Genomic DNA, 19,053 nt, shown 5'->3' with positions numbered 1-19,053 from the left:
GTAGGAGGTGGAGAGATAGCATCCCTCCTCCCCTCCCCAGCAGCAGTGAGCCTGTTCAAAGGCAGAGCCTCCCTCTGTGAACACCCCTTGGATCCTGCCTGGGAAGGTGGCTCTTGGCTTAGGATGTGGACGCAGGGAGGCGAGCTGGCTCTGGGGTGGCTCCACTCTGCCATGAGCCCCTGTCACTTCCTCTGTCAAATAAGGGAGCTGGATTCAAATCTCCCCGAGGCCCCCCTTCCCTTCAAATCCTAGGAAGGATCCCTAGACTCCCTGAGAGGGAGACATGGGGGACAGAGAGGCAGGTTCTTGGGTTTCCATGGGTACTTCCAGACCCCTCCCTGTGCCCCTGGAACTCATCATCAACAAGCATTTATTAAGTGCTTACTGTATGCCCTTGTCTCATTCTTGGGGACCGGGCTCCGGGCCTCAGTCTTCTCAATGCCCACGTGATTCATCTCTACCAATCTCTTGCCCCTCCCTTTATCTCCAGGAATCCTGAGGGAGCCTTCAAAATAAGCTCTGTGGGGCCCTCACAGATGTCTCTGGGTCCTGCTGCTCTTCTCCAGTGCCTATCTCACTCCCTTCAGTGCTGGAGCTCACCCAGGAGCCCAGCTCCACCCAGCGGTGCCCGCTCCTTATCAGTGTATCCCCTCAGCCAGACACCTATTTAGTCAGGGCATTCACGATGAGGGCAGCTCTCCCTCCATCCTCCCCCCCGTTGTCCCCTCGCTTCCTCTGGTCTCAGGCTCTGAGCTAGGCCCTCTTGCCAAAACCAGACCCTCTGCTTGTGTCCCAATCCCTCTGCTCTTGGCTCCTTTGAGAACTTGGCCCATTAATCACATCTGTTTCTGCAACCCACCTGGCCCCTGGGAGCCTAACCCTAACCCTAACCCCTGGGAGCATCAAGCTTTCCGGCTCTCCTGGCACCATTGTTTCTGCAGGAGTCCCTTCATGAGCATAAGGGCCTGCTCTGACACTGAGGGGAAGGCAAGGAGCAGGGCAAAGCAATTGGGAATTCGGGCTGCCCGGCAGCGGGGGAAGAGCTGAGTGAGCCATGGTTTGTGAAGGGGACGGTACATCACCGAACCAAGAGTTAGGGAACACTGCAATGGATTCCAAGAAGCCTAGGAAGACCTGGATGAACTGAGAGCACAGTGAAATGTGCAGAACCTGGAGAACTGGCACAAGGACCACACTTGCACCAAGGAAAGCAAACACAAAGGACTTCCAGGCTCAGGCTGAGCCATAGTTCCTGCATCTTAGCCAAGAGGTGATAGCCTAGGGGAGCAGAATGCAATGAACACCTTTAGACAGAGCCAGCAGTGGGTCTGTCTGGCTTGATTCCCCTTGTTCTAAGTGGGGCAGGGTATGTGGGAGGAGAGTGGGGAGAAAGAATGGCATGAAACACTTGAAAACAAAGGAGCAGGAGGAAGCCCAGGAGGGAATAAGGGGCAGTCTCATTACCAGCGTTCAACTTGATAAATTCTTTTTTTTTTTTTTTGCAGGGCAATGAGGGTTAAGTGACTTGCCCAGGGTCACACAGCTAGTTCAATGTCAAGTGTCTTGAGGCTGGATTTGAACTCAGGTCCTCCTGAATCCAAGGCCAGTGCTTTATCCATTGTGCCACCTAGCTGCTCGACTTGATAAATTCTTAAAACCCCTAAATTGATTTTCATTTCTTGCACCCTTTTCTAACAAGGATTTCTCTCCTTTGCTCTCCTGTTTTCTTTTTTGTGAGGCAATTGGGGTTAAGTGACTTGCCCAAGATCACACAGCTAGTAAGTGTTAAGTGTCTGAGGCTGGATTTGAACTCAGGTCCTCCTGACTCCAGGGCCTGTGCTCTATCCACTGAGCCACCTAGCTGCCCCTGCTCTCCTGTTTTTATCCTCCTGTGTTGGCTATGCTAGACTTTCCGACTTTGACTCACAGCTCTTGGGCTTCAGTCCCCTATATTCCTCAGGGAATTAAAGCTGCTAAGGTACCCAGTGTAAGTTCCCTCTTCTAAACAGCTTCTATGTTACTGCCTGGTAGATCGTGTCCCCTGGTCTCTGCGGCTGGGGAAAGATGAAATGATTGAGCAAGCAAAGGTTCTGTCTTCCAAGCATAGTGATGTATGAGCAGAGCGTGCCAACTGCCCAACAAACTGGGGCCAGGCCTCCTTAGCTTAGGCCTGCACCCCAAAGATGGGGAGATAGCTACCTTTACACATGAATAACAATTACTCAACTAAGGCCAATTAATTAAAAGGAAACAATACGGTTTTAGGCAATCTGATTTCTAATTGGAGGAGAGATGAGGAACTTTCCAAGTTGAAAGGTTGGGGAGTGAACAGGTACAATTCCTTGAATTCAGAAAAGGAAGCGGCCCCCCCCCCCCATGTATCTGTAAACAATCAAAAGAACATGGAAACGAGAACAGATTGATCAGATAAGAGATGTGGTTTGCTTGAGATGTGTCATCTTTGGATCTGCCTGTGTTTCTGCTTAACATAACTAGGTCCATAGTTAAGGGGCTCTAAGCAGAAGGCAGAGGGGGTGCAGGAAAATCCCTCTGGTGGCTGCAGCATGGACTGGAGAGGTGAGAGATAGGAGGAGGGCAGAGCCCCCGAACTATCTTCACACAGTCCAGGGGTGAGGAAATGAGGACTTGCACTAGAGCCAGGCAGCATGCTTGAGAGAGATGAGCTCACAGGGATCTGGGCAGGGATAGAGGAGTCCAGGAGGACTCCTGGGGGGCTGGGAGGATGAGTTTCCCATTGTCTACTGGACGTCCACCTCAGGACGTGTGGAAGGCACTTGTGTGAGGCTGGAGGGCAGAAGAGGGAGATCTGAGTCACCAGCACAGATCGGGTGAGATCACCCAGTGGTCTTGTAGGAGCAGAGCCCGGGGGACACCTGAGGTGACAGGGTGTGGTCTGGAGGAGGAGCCAGTGAAGGAGAGGGAGGACAGGGAGAGAGGGAGAGTGACCAGTTGTGTCCAGCACTGCAGAGGCGCCAAGGAGCGTGAAGACTGAGAAGTCATTAGTAACTTCGGAGAGAGCACTTCTGGTGGGACGATCAGGTCAGAAGGGCTTGGTTATCTGAGAGGGAGAGGAGAGACAGTGAAGGGGCCTAGTGGAGTTTAGTCAGAGGGCAAATGAGATCTCCAGGATAGTTGGTGGGGATGGAGAGAAGGGTCAAGGGAGGAGGACAGTACGGAGTGGAACCAGTGCTCAGCAAGGGCCCAAGATGCGAGGAGAGGGGCCAGTGCAGGGAGAGAACTGAGGGTGAGCGTGGGCACCTTCTCCTTCGGTCCAGCAATACTACTGCTTGGTCTGTATCCCAGAGATCACCAAAGGAGAAAAAGCCCTACTTGTACAAAATATTTGTAGCAGCTCTTTTTGTGGTGGCTGAGAACTGGAAATCAAAGGGATGCCCATCATTGGGGAATGGCTGAACAAGCTGTGGCATGTGATGGTGATGGAATATTCTTGTGCTGTAAGAAGTGATCAGCAGGAGGATTTCAGAAAGGCCTGCAAAGACTTGTATGAACTGATGTCCAGTGAAGTGAGCAGAACCAGGAGAACGTTGTGCACAGAGACAGCCATATTGTTGGATGAAGAACTGGGAATGACTTAACTGCTCTCAACAATACAATGATCCAAGACAATCCCGAACGGCTATTGATAAAGCACACTAGCCACCTCCAGAGAGAGCTGCTGGCCTCTAAGTGCAGTCAGCAGCCGACTGTTTTTCACTTTCATTTTAGTTTGAGTTTTCTTCCACAAAATGGAAGTCATGTTTTGTACATGACTGCACATGTATAACCTGTATCAGATTGCTTTCCGTTTCAGGGAGAGGGAGGGATGGATAGAATTTGGACCTCAAAAATTAAAAAAAAAAACAACCCAATAAATGTTAAAATAATTTTTTTACATGCAATTTGGCGAAAATAAAATATTTTTTAAAAGATTACATCGGGGGGCAGCTAGGTGGCACTGGCCCTGGATGCAGGAGGACCTGAGTTCAAATCTGGCCTCAGACACTTGACCCTTACTAGCTGTGTGACCTCGGACAAGTCACTCATTGCCCTGCACCCTCCCCCCCAAATTACATCAGAGTTCTTGCTAGGGCAAGAGTAAAGGCAGATTTGGGGTAAGTGGATTTCATGGGGTTCAGGGGAAGGATACATAGGCCTGAATGTTCTGAAGGGGAGATAGAACCAAGTGGAGGGAAGCACCCCAAAATGAAGGACAAATCCTTCATTTGGAGGGAGATGCCCTGTGAGGACGTGGCTGTACAGGAAGCTCACTGACCGACTGTAGCAGGTGGACACAAGGGTACTGAAGTGGAAGATGAGAGAAGCCCAGCCTAAGTGGCTGAGGCTGGGGATGAAGGTTAAGGAGAAGGTGTGTGTGCCAGCCAAGTGTGGGTAGACAAGCCGCACTGAGTGCGGCCGCCTGGAGGGCCTTGAATGCTGAGGTCTAGTCAGGGTGGGCCGTCTCTGGGCTCTTCCTGGTGGGATTCTGGCAGAGCAGTGCTCCCTCACCCGGGTGACCCTCATTCTGACTCCCAGAACTTCAACAAGGACACTGAGAAACACCCCACCCGTGGGCAACACCCCCACCCAGCTCCCTCCGCCTTCTCTCCTTTGGCCAAGGCCGTGGCCACGCCAAGGCTGTCTTCCAGTATAACCTCATCTCCCCTTTCAGCCCCCCCCCATAGAGCAAGCGGCCTCAGAGTCCATCGCCTTGCGGAAGCCTCATGGCCACCCTCACAATAGACTTGGGGGAGGCGCTATCACCCCCATTCCAGTGACTTGCCCAGGGCATTTGAATGCGGGTCTTCCTCTCTGCTCACCCAGTCCCTGAAGCCCCGCCCCTGTTGGAGGGCTGGAAGGAGAGGTACCAAATATCTCCCAGAAACTGTGTGTCGAGGCCCCCACCTTCCATGATCACTCCCCTCCCCCAGATTTCCAGCTTCTCTGTTCTCTCGTTAGACTGTAAGCACCTTGGGGGCAGGCACTGTCCTTATCTGCACCCCGGTGCTTGGCACACAGTAGGCACTTCACTCCTTTCCTGTGGATCCAGGAACCTCCCTGGCCTCACGGTGGTGGTCAGTGACCACTACTGCCCTCAAGTGGAAGGAAGAAAAGGGAATCGTGAGGAGGGAAGGGTCAGTGCATGGAACCAGAGCAAGAGCTGAGGCCACTCCCGCTTCTGCCCAGACATGGGGGCAAGCGTGGCGTGCGCTCACTCCCCTGCTTCCTCCCCCCCAAGGACAGGAGGCCTTTCTTCCTGCTCTTCCCAAATTAGAGAATATATATTTAACAGCACATATGGAGACACCACTGGAGCTTTCACTGGAGTCAACAGGAAAAATGTTCACATATAAAAATTAAGCTTTGAAATCATTAATAGTTTTAAAACATAATAGACTGAACAAGTGTCCAACACTGACCTCCCCCCACAAAAATCCCCCCCCAGTCACAGGCCGTGTTCTGTGCCCCCCAGCACTGGCAGTGCTGGTCTTCAGGTGAAGCTGGCGGGCAGCCAGAGTGCCGACCCACAGACGGACGCCCCCCGACACCGCTTCGCCTCAGACTTCCTTGGGCAGCGCAGGTGCCCCAGAGGTCAGGGCCGGCCCGGGCAGGGCTCAAAGGGGAGTCCTCCTTCCTGGCAGGCGCTGGTGACCCAGAAGCCCCCGCACTCCCTTGGGCTCTCAGAGGCTGAAGGTCAAGGCCGAGGCAAGAGGGAGGGTCAGTCCACCGCTCTCTGGACCAAGCCGGGCGAGTGCCGGGGGACAAGGCCATCCTACCTGGCCCGCTGCGTCCGGCCTCAGGACTCCGTGTCCGAGTCAGAGCTGCTTTGCCGACTGATTTCAATCTGTAGCGACGGTAGACGCTCTAACCGGCTCTTCTTCTGGTGCGACTGCTCTTTCTCCTTGATCAGAGCACCCCACGCCCGCTGGAGCTCCGAGTCCTCCTCCTCAGGGGCTGCCACCACTGTGGGGTCCACCTTCTCAGCCCCCTTCTCTTTGGCCTTTGCCGCAGATCCCAAGCGAGTCCATAAGCTGCCTGTTGGGGGAGGGAGCAGTCACTGAGTAACAAAGGCCTCACCCCTTCCCTTTCTAGGGGGCCCGACATGGTAGAAAGAGACCCACTCAGCGCCAGTCCCTCAGTGAAGAGATGAGCAAATAACCCTGTCCTGTGCCCTGCCCTCCACAAGCTTACAATCCATAGTGGGAGACTGCAGGGTGCGTGTGTGCACATGTGTACAACCGCGCACACACAAAACATAAACATGACTGAACAACAACAGAGTACAAGAACATGGAGGTGGGAGATGAATACCGCACTCTGAACAACATTGATTAAGCACCTACCATGAGCTAAACACTGTGCAAAGTGCTGATGACATAAATAGGAAAAAAGCAGCCCTGATCTAATGGGGGATGATAACGCCCAAAGAGGCTGGAAACGTGCTGGGCTCCGAGTCCTCTCTAAAGGGAGGCCCTTAGGAGGGACACTGTGGCCATCCTGGCTGGACAGCAGCGTCATGGAGGGGGCCGGGCAGCATCTGTGTTTGATCCTGAAGCAGGTGGGGCCCCACCCAGGGCAGGAGTGCGTGTGAGCCTCACAGTCACCCCTGCCAGCTTCAGGCTGGCTGAGTGAGAAGGGATGCATGGGAGGCCCTGGGCTACCCTGACAGGGTGTGCCTAATCAATGCTGGCTGGCATCCTTTCTCCCCACCTCCCTGGGACCCACCTGATTTCTTCTCCCGGGTGTCAGAATAGAGGCCCTTGACATCTTGCCTGGGGATGCCCAGCCGACTGTGTACGTCGGACATCGGCTCTCTCCGGGGGGCGAAGGTGCCGCTCGGGATCTTGACTTCTGGAGAATGTGGTCTCTTTCCTAATCTCTGGCGGACATCTGGGAACAAGGAGGAAAAGGACCCAGGGACCAAGTTGGCACTCTCTCACAAAGGCTGCTACTGCTACAGTGGGCTCACTTAGGGGAGGTGGGACGCCCCCCTATGCCCAGTCTGCAAGAATCATCTTCCTTCCACGGGGAGTCAACCTGGGGCCCTGATGGGGAACGCTCAGCAAGAGTGGGGGAGACAGGCCTGGGGGGCTCCCACAGGGAAGATGAGGGGTTCCTGATGCTTTTCCAGAAGCTGGACTGTGTGTGTGGGCGGGCGTGTCTCTTTCCTCTGTCCCTCTCCCATCTCCCTTCCTCCCTCCCTCTCTCTGCCCCTCCTTACTCTGTGCCCTTTCCCCTCCTTTCTCCCTCCTCTCCTGTCTCTCCCTCTCCTACCCTCTGTCTCTTTCTCCCTCTCCCCCTCCCCAACAGACATCTTCAGCACCCTGCAGCGTACCAGACTTGATGCTGCTCGCCGGCGGCCTCTGCGCTGTGTTTTGCCGCTTCTCCTCGAGCAGGAGCCGCACATCGGCGACCTTGTCGGATGACCCTTTGTTCCCAATGCGGTTTTTGACATTGCTGGTGGCCACGCTGTCGGCCCTCATGGAGTTCCTGCACAAAAGCGGTAACCACACGCGGTTCTTATCTAGGGATGCTGGACGATCCCAGAGGCTCCCCATCTACTCCATGGCTGCAGGCCGAGCATGCAGGCCAAATGGCACGGATCGCTTTAGTTCCTTTTCTCCGCCAAGGCCACGGGGGCTGGGCGGCCCATGGCCTTTGGCCCGTGTGAGGCAACGCCGCAGCGAGAGTGCTGGTGGCTTTGTTCCCCAGGCTGGGCTCGGAGCTGTGCAGTCTGTACTTTCCTCCCCGTGTTTGGAGAGAACAGCAATGGGGGGCAGGGGTGGCAGCGGGGGTTGTGAGGGGTCATGAAAAGGACATGCTCGATGCCCCCAGGAGGCATCCTCTGGGACTAAGAGGCTCCCAGGTAAGAGCCATGGGCAGGTGCTCACAGGAGTTTCCTCTGCAACCCAACAAGAAAGGAGGCAGGTTGGGGGCGGGAAGGGAGGCCCAGCCTCGCCTCTTGCCTGTTTCCTCATCTATAAAACGGGGCTATCCGAGCTCACCCTTCCTTTCTTCTAGGCTCATCCCAAGGCTCATGTGACATTACGAAGGTCAGGCACTTTGTAAGGCCTGAGTCACTTACTACCCTCAACTCAAGCCTTCACTGAAGGTGGTGGGTCACCAGCAGTCAAGACTAACTTCCAACATGTCTCTGAGTCGGGCTGGGACTGACCCTCCCTCAGCTGTCGCTTCCTGGCTGGAGCCTGGGTCTGGGCCTGGGCTCTGCTCTGTGCTCTTGTTGCAGAGGTGACTCCTCCTCGACTCCCCCCATGGGGACAGTGGGTCATGCACAAGCAGAGTTATACCTGACCGCACAGCCTCCACCTCCCTCCCCCCAACCCCTTCAGGCTGGCTAGCTCAGAGAAAGGACTGGACTCTGCCCACTCAAGCTGTGTGTGTGTGTGTGTGTGTGTGTGCGCGCGCACGTGCATCTGTGCCACACCTGCCTGGGGGTTGGGGGGAGAAGAGGCACATGCCAAGTCTCCAGGGCCCTGGTGGCACAGGCTTGTCCACCTTACCGGATGCTTCTCAACTGCGACTCCACCTCATCGGCGTACATGGTCATCTTCAAGCTCTTCTTTGGCGAGGGTGTGGAAATCATCTTCAGTTCCAGGTCGTAGTCCATCTCATCCGAATCCGATCCCGAGCCACTGGCGCTGGTCCGACGGGAGGTGCTTCGCTCACGCGCCTGCTTGAAGGCCTGCAGTTCATCCCGGTATTCCACCACAATCCTGTCATCTTCATCCATGTCCTGGTCTTCTTCTTCCTCTTCCTCCTCCTCCTCTTCCTCCTCAATAGGCTCCTCTGGAACATTCACCAGACCTGGAAAAATTCAATCAAGGGAGTGAGGCAAGACCCGAAAAGGTAGGTCCTTCAGTGTCCTTCCCGCTTGCCTTTCCCTCCTGGACACTCCCTGGTGGGAAGAGAAAGGCAAGGAATCCAAGGTAGTCTGAGTCACTCAGCAACAAGAATGTGTGGGGGAATCTGAATTCGAATCCTGTCAAAGGCTCTCCATTTCATCTTCTTCCTGGGCTTCCCTCACTGGAGTGTCATGAACAAAGTGCTTTGCAAAGCATCCAGATGGCAGAAACGGGCACCACTCCATCCATGGCACCAGCTCACGTGCTATGGCACTAAAAGAGATGCATAGTCAAAAGGGCGCTTCTCCAACTGTTCAGTTTGGGTGTGTCTGTGCACACCTCTGGTCTCTCCCTGGGCACAGATGTGTAACCAAGAGGCAGGTGTGACCGTGGATCATGAATGAGATCACCGGTGCATGGTGCTGAGCACCTCCTGAAGTGAGGGTCTCACAAGAGAAGCCGAGGAGCAAATGCATCTCCTGCCATCGAAGCTAGGCTGAGGGCCAACATCACCCCATGCCCCCCAAGGGGCTCCACCTAACACCTTCCGTCTGCCCTGGTCTTTCAAACAGCACACATTTTCCTACCCATCTCAAGAGCCAGAGGGAACTCTGCTGTGATGGGGAACTCATCACCTGTTAAGACAGCTCATGCTGCTCTGGTGAGCCCAGCCCTCCACAAGGCAGGCAGCCCTTCAAATGCCTGAAGACAAGCTCCTTTGACCAAGCCCCCCATCTGCCCTGGCTAGCTCCTTAAGGACCTGAAGGGCACCTCCCCTCCTGCCCCCCACACTGTGAGCTTGGCTGAGGCAGGTGCCTAGCACACACAGCCCGGGGAAAGTGGGGAGGGGAAATGTCACCGAGCAGCGCTAAGGCACCCACGGGGGACCCGCTATACCTGCGTGCCGGTGTTTGTAAGGGGGGGTCAAGGTCAGGCCCACGTCATCCCCAATCAGCGTCCGCTTCCTGATCACATCCCTCTGGATGCGGCGGGAATGGTATCTTCTTTTCCTGTGCCATTGTCAGGACAAATGCTCTCAACCATCACCCTCCTCTCTCTCCAGGGGACCCCTTCCACTCCCCACCCCCTGCGCACAGACACTATACTTCAGCTGTACAACCCATGGACTTTGCTGAATGTGCAGGTCAAGATCTGTGAGCGGGCATTCAGAGCATTTGGGGGTCCCTGGTTTGGGTGGGAGACAGCCCCAAGCAGAGGACAGTTTCTGGGTCACCTCTCCTCAATGACCCAAGCCCGGTGGTCAAGTGGGCCAAGGTCATGGGCTACATCCTCATTTGGACCGTCCCCTACCTGGAACCACCACCACTGTGCTGCCCCCAGGCCCAGGAATCCTTCTGACTGGGCAGATGGCTCGGGCTGAACTAAGGATCCCCATCAGGGTTGAGGCCCCTTCTGGGGGGCTCCCTCCAACCATGGGTCACCTGCTTGGCTTCCTGGGTCCTCCCTCCAGGCACCCCAACCCCCAAGTTCCCTCATCTCCTTGACTTCCAAGAGTCACATGCAGGCCTGGGGCCACCAGTAGGGTCTGAGCCTCCTCTGAGACCTCCTCTCCAACCCTACCACTGAGCCTATCCCTCCAGCTCGGAGAACCTTTCCCAGTCCAGACCCCTGATTTCTCATAGGCCAAGGCACCCCTCAGCCAGGCCCCACCTGCTCAACACACCTGAGGGGCTCCCGACCTCCCCCAGGGTCCTACATATAGGGTCTCTCTGACACTCCATCTCCCATCTCTGGGCCACACCCAGGCCTAAAACGCCATCTCCCTTCTCCAGATTCTCTCAAAGCACCATCTCCCACAGGAAGCCTGCCCGCCCCATTCCTAGCACAGCTCCCCTTCCCTCCGCGTGTTCTGAGGGGGGGGGGGACTTTTGTTTTTGCCTGTGTCCCCAGTCCCTGGCATAGCACCTGGCCCGCAGGAGGGACCTAATCAGCGTTTGACGGACGTGAAGGAGGGGATAGTCTGGGCTTGTAGGGAGGGAGGTGGGGGGAGAGGCTGAGCGGGGCAGGGCAGAGCTGCCCCCAGGGACTCACCAGGAGTTGCTGAGGATGCCCTTCATGCCTCCATAGTTGGGGTTCCCATATTTCATGTAGTATTGGCTCCTCCGGGCTGCGCCCAGCTCTTTTTTGTCATCTACAAAGACAAGAGCCTGATTCTCACGGGACTGTGCACCCCAGGCTGCTCTGGGCGAGACGAGAAGGATGGGGGCCCAGCTCAGTGCAGGAGAGGCTCCATCTGGGCAGGGCAGGGTGGTGGGAAAGGAGGAGGGTCCTGGGGCTCCCAACCTCCCCCAACAGGGCGCCTCTCAAGCCGACCCTTAGCGGTGGGCCCTGAGATCCTGCCACAGGTCTTGCTACAAGCCTCAGTAACACCTGCAGGGGGGCTCCAGGCCCAGCCCTGCCCCAGCATCGGGGCCCCTCCACCCCATGGGCCAGACGTGTTCACCTTGTTAAACTCGGCAGCCTCAGGCCCCAGGGTGCCAGGCCCTGTAACCACCAGCCAGGGATGGACACCCCACTACAATCCCCCCCAAAGCATAGCACGCACCCCCCACACAGCATAGCATGCATCCCCCACTTACCCCCCCTACACCCCCTCCCACACCCCAGCCCAGACCCACCTTTTGTGGCAAACCTCATGAACAGCTTATTCCCTTTGGCCAGTTTGTTGGCTGGACGAAGGTCATTCCGCAAGAGGGAATCTTCTTCCACCTGGGACAGCGCATCCAACTTCAGAACATAAAACACACGCAGAATGAAAACTGTGCTGTCTCCTGGCTTGTCCCCACACCCCCACCTGAGTCTGGAGCCCAGTGGGTGGACCCCATGTCCTCACATGGTCCATCCATGAGTAGCCCTTTCTATGCCCCTCCCCAGATGCCTCAGTCAGGGAAGGAAGAAATGGTACTGAAGGCTGCAATTTGCATCAGTGAAGGGAGTAGCCACACCAAGGACAGTACAGATCTTCTCTTGTTTTTTTTCCTTTTTTTTTTTTTGGCGGGGCAGTGAGGGTTAAGTGACTTGCTTAGGGTCACACAGCTAGTAAGTATCAAGTGTCTGAGGCTGGATTTGAACTCAGGTCCTCCTGAATCCAAGGCCAGTGCTTTATCCACTGTGCCCTCTAGCTGCCCCCTAATACAGATCTTCTCAGTTTTAGGGCTGGTGCCTGCAAAGTGCAGCAAGGCTCCAGGATGGCCTGTCCTACCCCGGGTAGTGGCTGGGGGCCCTGAGGTCTTCCTGACTGACCTCCAGGTCACTTGTGGTGTCATCTTCGACCTCTCCTTCCTCAGTCTCATCGTCAGAGCTGTCCTGTTTGTCTAGATTGGGGTAAAGAGAAGAGGTGAGTCCCCCATCCACGCCCTTGGGGGTCTGCTTGCTTCAGGCCACCCCCCCCCTCCCCAGTACCTTTTCTCATCTTCTCTGGGGCTTTCTCCTCACTGGCTTCTCGAGCCTTGGCTTTCTCTGTGCTGGGCAGAGAGCTCATGTTGATCAGGGCCCGTGTTGCAGTCACCTCATCCAGCCAGACTACATTACCTGGAGGTTGGGGGAGGGGGGGTGCCCTTTGGTCAGACAACCAGGTAAACTGAGGAGGGGGTGTGGCCCCAGGGTGAATCAGGGGGCATCTGTCACATGACCTGTGTCACATGCACACACGCTCACACAGGACACACCAACACATTTGGGTGTTCAGTCCTTACCCCCCACTGCGCCACCCCAATGGGCATGGGTGCTGGGACCCAGGCCTAAGACTAGGGAACAGACACAGGTTCGCTCTGTCTATGCACATTACGGGGCCACGCCCAGGCTGGGCCTAGCAGGTGCCAACAGCAGCCCTTTGTGGGGTAGCTCAGACAGAGCTGGACATGAAGGTGAGCCCCCACCCAGAGACGCACACCTGCATCAGGACCAAGGACAAGTCTCTGCCCGCCCCCCCCCTTTTGTCTAGCAAACAAATGAGATGGCCACACAGTTGGGCTGCAGAGCAGAACCTGGGTGAGCAGGGCCAGCACTCTTGTCGGCACCAGGCTGGGCATGCAGCGTGGCCAAAGTAGCACTCAACCCAATTGCCACTGGAGCAGGGTGGGGGGCCCACTGTAGTCACAGAGGGACTTGTCCCAAACTCCACAGAAAGGGTCTAGGTCCTATCCAAGGGAACTCCAAGTGTGAGGGGATATCCTCCCATGAACGTAGGGAGTGGTCATTTAAAGTCTTAGAGGACTGCCGTGTGTGTGTGTGTGTGTGTGTGTGTGTGTGTGTGTGTGTGTGTGTGTGTCTCTCTCTCTCTCTCTCTCTCTCTCTCTCTCTCTCTCTCTCTCTCTCTCCCTGGCAAAGGGCTTCCTGACCACTAAGATACGCCTCTGACCTCCAGGTGGGGCTGAGCTGCTTTACCTCTTGGACTAGACTGATCCAGAGCCAAGGGCTGCGGGGCGTGTGCGTGTGGTTGGGCCTTTCTTTCTAACCCCAAAGCACCACTTCCCCTTGGCAGAAGTACTGACCAAAACTTGCTTATGTGCAGAGAGCCTCTCCTAAGGCCTAACCCAGGAGGAACCTGCTGGGGATCATGGCCTCTGGTCTCGGATCCAACCAGCTAGACCAGATGCCTAGCCCTGTGCCAATGCATCTTGCTAAAGGGCCTGCCACACAGTGGGTGCTTGATCAGGCCTTCCTTCCTAGAGCAGGTGTGAGTCTTGAAGGTAAGGGTCAAATGAGCTTAGAGGCCCCTTTATCACCCTGGGCCACACTCACCACTTCCGTCTGTTAACGCCTATAAAATCCCAGGTCTGGTGCACAGGGTGGTCATGAGGGTTTCAAACAGGGCAGAGGCTCCCAGGCACTGTCAGCACTTGTCTGGGGGGCCCTCCTGGCATGCCAGCTTTGGTCCCAGCATCCCTCACCCCAACCCAGTCGTATAGAATGTCTGACAGCAGAGCCCAGGACTTGAAGCCCAGAAACTTCCCCAGATGAGAGGACGTGGCTCTGGGCCTGGCCTGTCAGCTTGGCTGGGAGGGTCTTGGTTTTCTCAAACACACCCTCAGCAGGTTGGACCTGGGGGGCCTTCTCACCAGTCAGCCAATACTCACAGGAGGTATCATCCAGCCACTCAATGTGAGCAGGGGGGTACTCCTTGAAATAGGCGAAGATGTCCTGGGTGCTCATCTCATCAACCCCACAGACGTACAGGGTCTCCAGTCTCACCTTGGGGATTGCTGTGAAGGCACGAGCAGAAGCAGGTGATTACTGCCAGCTTGGACCTCAGGTCCCTAACATCACAGGAAGTGAGAGGAGACAAGGACCACCCCCAATCACTGTCTCCCAATCTTTAGGCGGGGGTGGGGTGGGGGTGGGGGGCACACCCACAACCCCTTACTTTCAGAAGTGCAATAAAACCTGACTGAGGACAGCGGATGAGTGAGCTGGGTAGTTGTCTACCTGAACTCCATCATAACCATTCCTGAAATACCCTGAGTTCAGTGAGAACAAGAATGAAAGTCTCAGGCCAATAATCTACACTCCCACTGCTCATCTTTTGTGTATGTGTATGTATGGGGGGAGTGGGGAGTGAAGGGCTTGGATCTGGCTCTGGAAGGGACTTCTGAGACTAACACCAGAGTCACTCCAGGGTCTATAAGCACTGATTAAGCTCCTACCATGTACCAGGCTGTGGGCTAGCACTGGGAATGCACAACCATGTCCAAACAAGATGTAGACAGGATGATTTGGAGAACAGCTTAGAAGGAAAGCATGAAGGTTAAGGAGGACCCAGAAAGGATTCCTGGAGAAGGGGGGGATTTTGGTTGGGACTTAGGAGAAGCCAGGGAGGTCAGTAGTTGGAGGAGGGGAGGGAGAGCATCCCAGGCAGGAGGGGACAGCCAGAGAAAATGCCCGGAGTCTGGAAATGGATCAGAGTATGTGGCAAGATATACAGCACAGATTAGAAAGGAGAGAGGGAACAAGGTTACAAATGGCCTTGAATGCTAGAGTGTTTGTATTTGATCCCAGAAGCAACAAGAAGTCACTTGTTTACTGAGTAGGGAGGTGACATAGTCAGACATGGTGACTGTGCTTTAGGAAAATCACTTTGGTGAATGAACAGAGGATGGACTGGAGCATGGAAAGAGGTGAGGTAGGCAGACCCATCGACAGCTACTGGAATAGTACAGGTGTGAGGTGATGAGGGTCTACACCAGGGTCAGGGCAGCGTCTGAGAGGAGAAGACTTAATCAAGAGATGCTGCAGAGATGAGACAGAGAAGAGATGCTGCTGAGGTGAAATGGACCAGAGATGTTGGAGAGGTGAAATAGATAAGGGATGTTAGGGAGGTGAAAATGACCAGAAATGCTGCAGAGATGAAACAGACAAGAGATGCTGCAGAAGTGAAATGGACCAGAGATGTTGGAGAGGTGAAAATGACCAGAGATGCTGCAGAGATGAAACAGACAAGAGATGCTGCAGAAGTGAAATGGACCAGAGATGTTGGAGAGGTGAAAGAGCTTGGCTCCAGCTTGGTTATGGGGGATGAGAGTGAGGGATGCAGGATGAGCCCTTGGCTGTGAGCCTAGGGTACTGGGAGGAGGGTGCTGTCCTCAACCACAATAGACAAGTGGGAGAGAGATCAAGATGGGGGGGCAGTGATAAGGGGAAAAGTGAATGAGGTTTGTTTTAGACATGCTAAGTTCAAGATATCTACTGGAAGGAGCAGCTAGGTGGAACAGTGGATAGAGCCCTGACCCTGGAGTCAGGAAGACCTGAGTTCAAATCTGGCCTCAGACACGTGACCCTTACTAGCTGTGTGACCCTGGGCAAGTCACTTAACCCCAACTGCCTCACACACACAAAAAAAAGATGTCTACTGGAAGGTCCTGTTAGAGATGTGAGGTTGGAAGTCAGCAGAGAAACTGAAGGTAGGTAAATAACCTGAATTTATACTTTTATGAGGCCCCAAATCTATGGTGGCTGGCTGGCCTAAAGATTAGAAAATGCAGACAAGTTTATCATGACAACAAACATGGATTAGGGTTAAGGGTTAGTCTGAGGAAGAAAGTGAGCCCCAGGGAAGTGAAGGGACTTGCCTGTGGTTGGTCCCACAGATTTCAGAAAACAGGTCACTGAATGTGCTGCCCTTTGACCTAGTCCTTTGTCCCAAAGAGAGAAGAAAAAAAGGACCCAGATGTGCAGAAGTATCCAAGGCAGTTCTTTTTGTAGAATCTCTAATCTAAGAGCACACACCTGTGCTCCAAGAAATGCGGGAGCCTCACATGGCCAGAGGCTGAGTGAAGGGAGCCGTGTGGACATGGGCCACCACGTGGCAAGGGGCTAAAGAGGCCAAAGGCAAGGACCTCACAAGGCAGGGCCAGGCACACACTGTGTGGGTGCAGCCAGAAGGCTGGGCATATTGTTTTTCAAGGAGGAGGTGGGGAGAGAGAATCAAAACCGAGAGCTGAAAGGGGCAGCCCTGGTCTGGGCTGCTGGGACCCAAGCTTGGATGTGGTCCTTGTTCCCCTAGGGCATCCGCAGGCTCCTCCTCCATCCCTCTGGATCAGAAGGACCTCAGTGCTTAGCTTTTGGCTGAAGTGAGATCAGAACCATGGGCAGTTAGGGAAGGAGAAGCCTCCACCGTTAGAAGTGTTCAAGAGAAGAGAAACAGAGGGTCATTCCTGCATCTGGCTTGAGAAAGAAAATCATTTCAGTGTCACACCAGCACCCAAGGGACCAGAGATGAAGGGGGTGCTCTCGGCTGCTGGAGGGAGGGGGGGATCTCATACCTTTCTTCATCATGTCTCGGTCCAAGGCCACATTCCTTTGGGCAAGGTTGACTTCAGCTCGGAAGTGGAAGCGCTTGGCTCGCTGCTCTTTCTTCTGGATGGCTTCCTAAGGAGCACGTGGAACCCCAGAGAATGAGACGGAGGGTGAACACCAAAGAACTTCATTTTGGGGGCTAAGCAAGCAGGCAGGTGGGGCCAAGGCAGAAGCTGAGACAAGGACCCACGGCTCCCTGCCTTCATCAGAGTTAAGGCACCTCCAAAGCTGGGGGGGGAGGGGGGGGCTCTCCTCTCACTCTTGTGGCCAACAAGGCCTGGCTCAGGCAAGGAGGAGCAGCCAGGTCAAGTGGGGAGTACGGGTACTGGCACATCACTCTCATTAGAAGCTCGCATCAGGACAAAACCCAAACTCTAACCTTGGCCTCATTCCCCATCCCTCCAAGGAATCCCATTTGTGATCCCAAGCAAGGGAAGACCTTGGATCTGGCTTCCACAGGATCATATGAGGCCCCCTGGATGCCCAGGTCTGGACATAAGACAGGCTGGTCTCAGCCCAAGGGCAGAACCCAAAAGGAAAGAGGGCTGGGCTGCCCATCTGGTCACCTGGAGGAGAGTGCTCCTCGACCTGGAAACAGGGGTGATTGGGGGGGGGGGGGGAGGTGGGGTTTCATCAGAGGGCAGCCAAAGCAACCAGAGACAAGCAGGGCTTGGTCACTAAGCAAAGGACAAGAACTGGGCACACATACCTAGTTCACTGCCTGGCACATAGGTGCCCAATAAATGGGTGGGGTAGATCCTGAATGTCAGAGAGGAGTTGTAGACTGACTACCTACCCACCACTGAGGCAAGGGCAGGTAAGAGAGCAAGAGCAAGAGGAGAAGGAAGAGGAAGGGAAAGTGGGAGGGGAGGGGAGAAGGGCCCTGCAGAGAAGGGGCGGCAGCAGGTGAGAGGCACTGTGTCTGGCCAGGCATGGCCTCCCATGCCAGGGGCTGCTCTGTGGGTGGGAGCTCGGGCCAGGAGAGTGTCCTCCAGACCCTCACAGTCGACAGGATTTCCTGAAACAGGTGTGTGTGTGTTTATGAGAGAGATGGACAGGAGGCCCTGGCACAATGCCAATGGGGAAGCCACTCCCCTTCTTCACTGCCCACTCCAACCTGGAAATCGGCAGGAGCTCCTGGCCCAAGGAGGGAAGGAAACAAGCACAGATGAAGTGCCTACTGTGTGCCCATCTGATCCTCCCAACTACTTGGAGAGGCAGGTGCTGTTATGCTCATTTTACAGATAAGGAAATCAAGGCAGACTGAAGTTACCCAGCTAGTGAGTGGGAGCAGAATTTGAACTCAGGCCTGGGCTGTGGGGCTCCCTGGCTGCTCCCCTACCACGTGAAAGAAGAAAGCTCCTGGTGGGCCCTCATCTCCGGCCTCCGAATCTTTGCCTGGACTGCTCCCCCCCCAGCCTGCCTCCTACAGGCAGCCTTCCTCCCCCCCCCCCCGCCCCCCGTGAATGCTCCAACGTGCCCCAAGGATCTCCCCACTGAATGGGGAGGGGGTCGCCAAGACACACGTCAGAGGAGGGAGCAAAAGGCAACAAAGTATCCACCTGGGAGCTTCCTCTGAGGCGCTAATCTCCCCCCCCCCAACTCGGCCGCGCCCCCCCCAGGTGCGCCGGGGTGCCCCCTACCTTCGAGGTGACGTCGATGCCCGTAATGAAGCTCCCCGCCTTGTTCTCGTACCGGCGGCTCGTGTCCTAGAACGAGACGGGCAGTGAGGTGGACCCCGACCCCTGCCCTCGCTCCCTGCCGCCCAACGGCCCCGGTACGTCCGGCGGGAGGCCCTGCGGGGCGCACCCACCCGGTGGCCGGACCCCCGGCGTCCTACCGGCAGCAGCGAGCGCCGCACCGGCACGGCCTCAAGCTCGCCCTCCTCCACCTCCATGGGCTCGGGCTCGCCCCGCTCGGGGCCTGGCCCCAGCAGCCCCAGGGGCGGCCCCGCCGTCGCCGCCGCCGCTTCGGCCTTCACCGACACCCGCAGGCCGCGCACGGCCGCCATGGCGCCGCCGCCGCCGCCTCTGTGCGCCCGCCCGCCCTCCAGGAGTGCCACCGAGAGCGCGTGCGCACCGCCCAGAGCGCCGCCGCACGCACGCGCGCTCACCAGCGAGAGCGAGCGGGCCGCCCAGAGCGCCGCGGACGTACCATCGAGATGCAGCCTGCGCGGCCTAGAGCGTCGTAGGAGACGCCACCTGCCCTCTCCCCTGGAGGGAAGGGGAAGGGGCGGGGCCGTTGTCATGGTTACAGCTTCCCTGGCTCGGGCGCCTGCGCCCCTCCCCCGGAGGAGGAGGAGGAAGCGTGGGGGAATTGGGGGTTTCGCCGCGCCCCCTCGGCCTCCTCCTGGGTT

General features: G+C 56.0%; 1 protein-coding gene across 4 annotated transcripts; it reads right to left on the bottom strand.

Annotated features, from left to right (window-relative positions):
• Window positions 1–5,272: 5,272 nt before the first annotated feature.
• NCBP3 (nuclear cap binding subunit 3) lies at window positions 5,273–18,718 on the bottom strand. 4 transcript variants are annotated; one of them, XM_043997565.1, is made up of 14 exons: window positions 18,511–18,718; window positions 18,341–18,406; window positions 16,664–16,769; window positions 15,971–16,033; window positions 13,982–14,107; window positions 12,306–12,434; window positions 12,147–12,217; window positions 11,522–11,630; window positions 10,935–11,034; window positions 9,780–9,892; window positions 8,541–8,844; window positions 7,355–7,509; window positions 6,745–6,909; window positions 5,273–6,054 (listed from the first exon to the last, which is right to left on the bottom strand). In XM_043997565.1, the coding sequence occupies exons 1-14, from the start codon at window positions 18,706–18,708 to the stop codon at window positions 5,816–5,818; spliced, it is 1,944 nt and encodes a 647-aa protein (XP_043853500.1). In that variant the 5' UTR covers window positions 18,709–18,718; the 3' UTR covers window positions 5,273–5,815. The 4 variants fall into 4 exon arrangements, with proteins under 4 accessions (XP_043853500.1, XP_043853501.1, XP_043853502.1 ...); XM_043997566.1 differs by having other exon boundaries at window positions 18,538–18,718; XM_043997567.1 differs by lacking the exon at window positions 15,971–16,033.
• Between the last annotated feature and the right edge of the window lie 335 nt (window positions 18,719–19,053).

This window comes from Dromiciops gliroides, chromosome 3 (assembly GCF_019393635.1).
Source record: "Dromiciops gliroides isolate mDroGli1 chromosome 3, mDroGli1.pri, whole genome shotgun sequence".
NCBI lineage: Eukaryota > Metazoa > Chordata > Mammalia > Microbiotheria > Microbiotheriidae > Dromiciops > Dromiciops gliroides.
This window is presented reverse-complemented; position numbering and strand designations above follow the sequence as displayed.